At 52.0% G+C, this 2459-nt stretch overlaps 1 protein-coding gene across 1 annotated transcript in view; it reads right to left on the bottom strand.

Moving 5' to 3' along the window:
- TSPEAR (thrombospondin type laminin G domain and EAR repeats) overlaps positions 1–2459 on the bottom strand; it is a 65785-nt gene that overhangs the window by 2374 nt on the left and 60952 nt on the right. The window contains exon 9 of the mRNA XM_019512487.1: positions 507–608. Within this exon, the coding sequence (XP_019368032.1) occupies positions 507–608 (102 nt within the window). The remainder of the gene's footprint in view (positions 1–506; positions 609–2459) is intronic.

The following is a 2459-nucleotide window of genomic DNA, read 5'->3' as shown; positions in this document are numbered from 1 at the left end:
TGGCTGTCAGACTCTGACGTCTGGACACTGTAGGAGCTCCACATCCACTCTGAAAAGCCTGGGAGGGGGACTCTCTGCTTGGTCTCTCTGGTCAGCACTGAACTGAGGCCACAATAGAGTGACAGAGGGGGCTTGCCTGCTCACTCTCTTGTGCAGACATGCTCTCTCTCTCTCTCCTTTTCCTTGATTTGGGTTTGTTCAATACAGCTGAAATGGCCAAGCTCAAGGTATGTTGGAAAGCAGCTTCCATTTCTCAAGTGCCCACCCAAGGGGAGGAGCTGCCAGCTGGTGGTGAGAGCAGAGGAAAGGGGTAGAATAGCCTCCTCTCTAGGCTTCCTGGTTGCCCTTCCTCAGAGAGCAAGCCCCAAGAATGGATCTTGATGGGGCAGTGAATGGATAATGACAGAAGTGAATCAATCTCCCATCTCCCCACTTGAGCTGTCTCCATTCCTAGCTCTTGCTCTGTGCCCAGCCTACAGATAGCACATCTCCACCTGAATCATTACCTGTATATAATACTGTCGACGGAGAAGGTAAAACCATCAAAAGAGTTTGCCACCACTAGAAAAGAGTCTTCTCCCACTGAAAAAAACTCCCAGTCCAGAGCACTGTGGAGTAAAACAAACACATACAGCGTCATTGAGAACAGCCTCCAAAAACATCTCCAGGCAGTGTCAGGGCACTAACCTGCCCCTGGCCCAGATAACTGTCTGCTAGCCATTCCCTCAGCCCTGTTCAGAGCTGGCAATCCCAGTTTACCTCCTAGCAGATAGTCCTCTCCAAAAGAGAAACTACTGCCAGCACTGTCAGAGTCAGTAGGAAGGGTACAGGCTTAATGGCATGACGTAGCCTTTTCCCCTTAGGAATAGTTCCTTTAGGCCAAGGTGTGGGCACATGAATGGGAGAGTTTCTTGCTCTGGTACCCACAATGCACCTGTTTCATGAATAACTGAAAGACTTCAGTTCCCTGAGTGGTTCATCCAGCCCTTTTTTCCACAAGCACTTCAGTTCCTGGCAAACCTGACCTCAGGTTACACCCAGCTGTGGTCATCCCTATGTGGATATGAGTTATATGTGCCAGTGTCAAGTCATCCCAGGTCAAGCCAAGACCAGCACACATCAAGTCTTGCAAGCACGTTGTCAAATGCAGGTCCTTACTACAGCTGTAGGGTGATGCTCAGCTCCACAAGCCACTGGCTCCAACCCATGCTGCACTCAGAAGTGTAACAAAGGGCATATCCATGAGCCGCTGGCAGGCACTTGCCACTTATAGAGTGGCCAGACTGAATAGCAGCTTCTAGACCTACACACACAGATTCAGAGAATGGCTGTGAAGCATGGCTAAGCTTTTCCTTTTATCTGAGCTTGCTGCTACATCCAAGCAGAGGTGGAGATGACTGGGCTGGGCCTTGTGGGGATCAGGGTGTGGCCCTTTCTTTGAAGTGACCTGTGAAAATCCAGCTTCTTAGGCCATGTCTATAGCAACTCCCTGCCAGACCCAACAGTCACATGCTGACCACGTGCTCCCTCTGAACACACAATCAACCTCAGCAATTCTGTGGAGATGATGGCTTGAATGCACAACCAAGCTCTGCTCTCAGGCAAATGGCATGGATTCCCTCTATGTCTGCTACTCTACCTAACTCTGGGCTCGGGGGCACGCAGAGCTGGCTTCTCAGCAGTGGTCCCCAGCTTGGCACAAAACAGTGTGGACACCACCTCTATTTCTGATGACAATGTTGAGAAATCAGCTCAGCCAGTGTTTCCACTTTGCAAACTCCTGTGCAGCTTAGCAGCATGTGGAATGGGGGGCAGCGGAGATGCAGCCTGTATTGCCAGTTCCTGAGCAAGCCACTTACAGCCTGACTTCCAAAAGTTTCCTAGTTTCCTAGTTGGTAGGGTCAGAAGGGACCTGAGCAGATCATCAAGTCTGACCCCCTGCCATGGCAGGAAAGAGTACTGGGGTCAAACGACCCCAGCAAGGTGATTGTCAAGCCTTGCTTAAAGACCCCCAGGGTAGGAGCCAGCACCACTTCGCTTGGAAGTTGGTTCCAGATCCTAGCTGCCCTGACAGTGAAGTAGCGCCTCCTGATATCTAGTCTGAATTTACCCTCTGCCAGCTTGTGACCGTTATTTCTTGTCACTCCTGGTAGTGCTCGGGGGAACAGGGACTTCCCCAGTGCCTGCTGGTCCCCTCTGACTAGTTTGTAACAGGCCACTAGATCCCCCCTCAGCCTTCTCTTGTGGAGGCTGAACAGGTTCAGGTCCCGTAGCCCGTCCTCGTAGGGCCTGCTCTGCTGCCCCCTGATCATGCGAGTGGCCCTCCTCTGGACCCTCTCCATGTTATCCACATCCTTCCTGAAGTGCGGCGCCCAGAACTGGATGCAGTACTCCAGCTGCAGCCTGACCAGTGCTGCATAGAGGGGGAGGATCACCTCCTTGGACCGGCTCAAGATGCA

The sequence above is a fragment of the Gavialis gangeticus genome, unplaced genomic scaffold (assembly GCF_001723915.1).
Source record: "Gavialis gangeticus isolate Ggan-Ray unplaced genomic scaffold, GavGan_comp1, whole genome shotgun sequence".
In the NCBI taxonomy this organism is placed as follows: domain Eukaryota; kingdom Metazoa; phylum Chordata; order Crocodylia; family Gavialidae; genus Gavialis; species Gavialis gangeticus.
The sequence above is the reverse complement of the archived record's forward strand: the minus strand, read 5'-3'. Positions and strand labels throughout refer to the sequence as shown.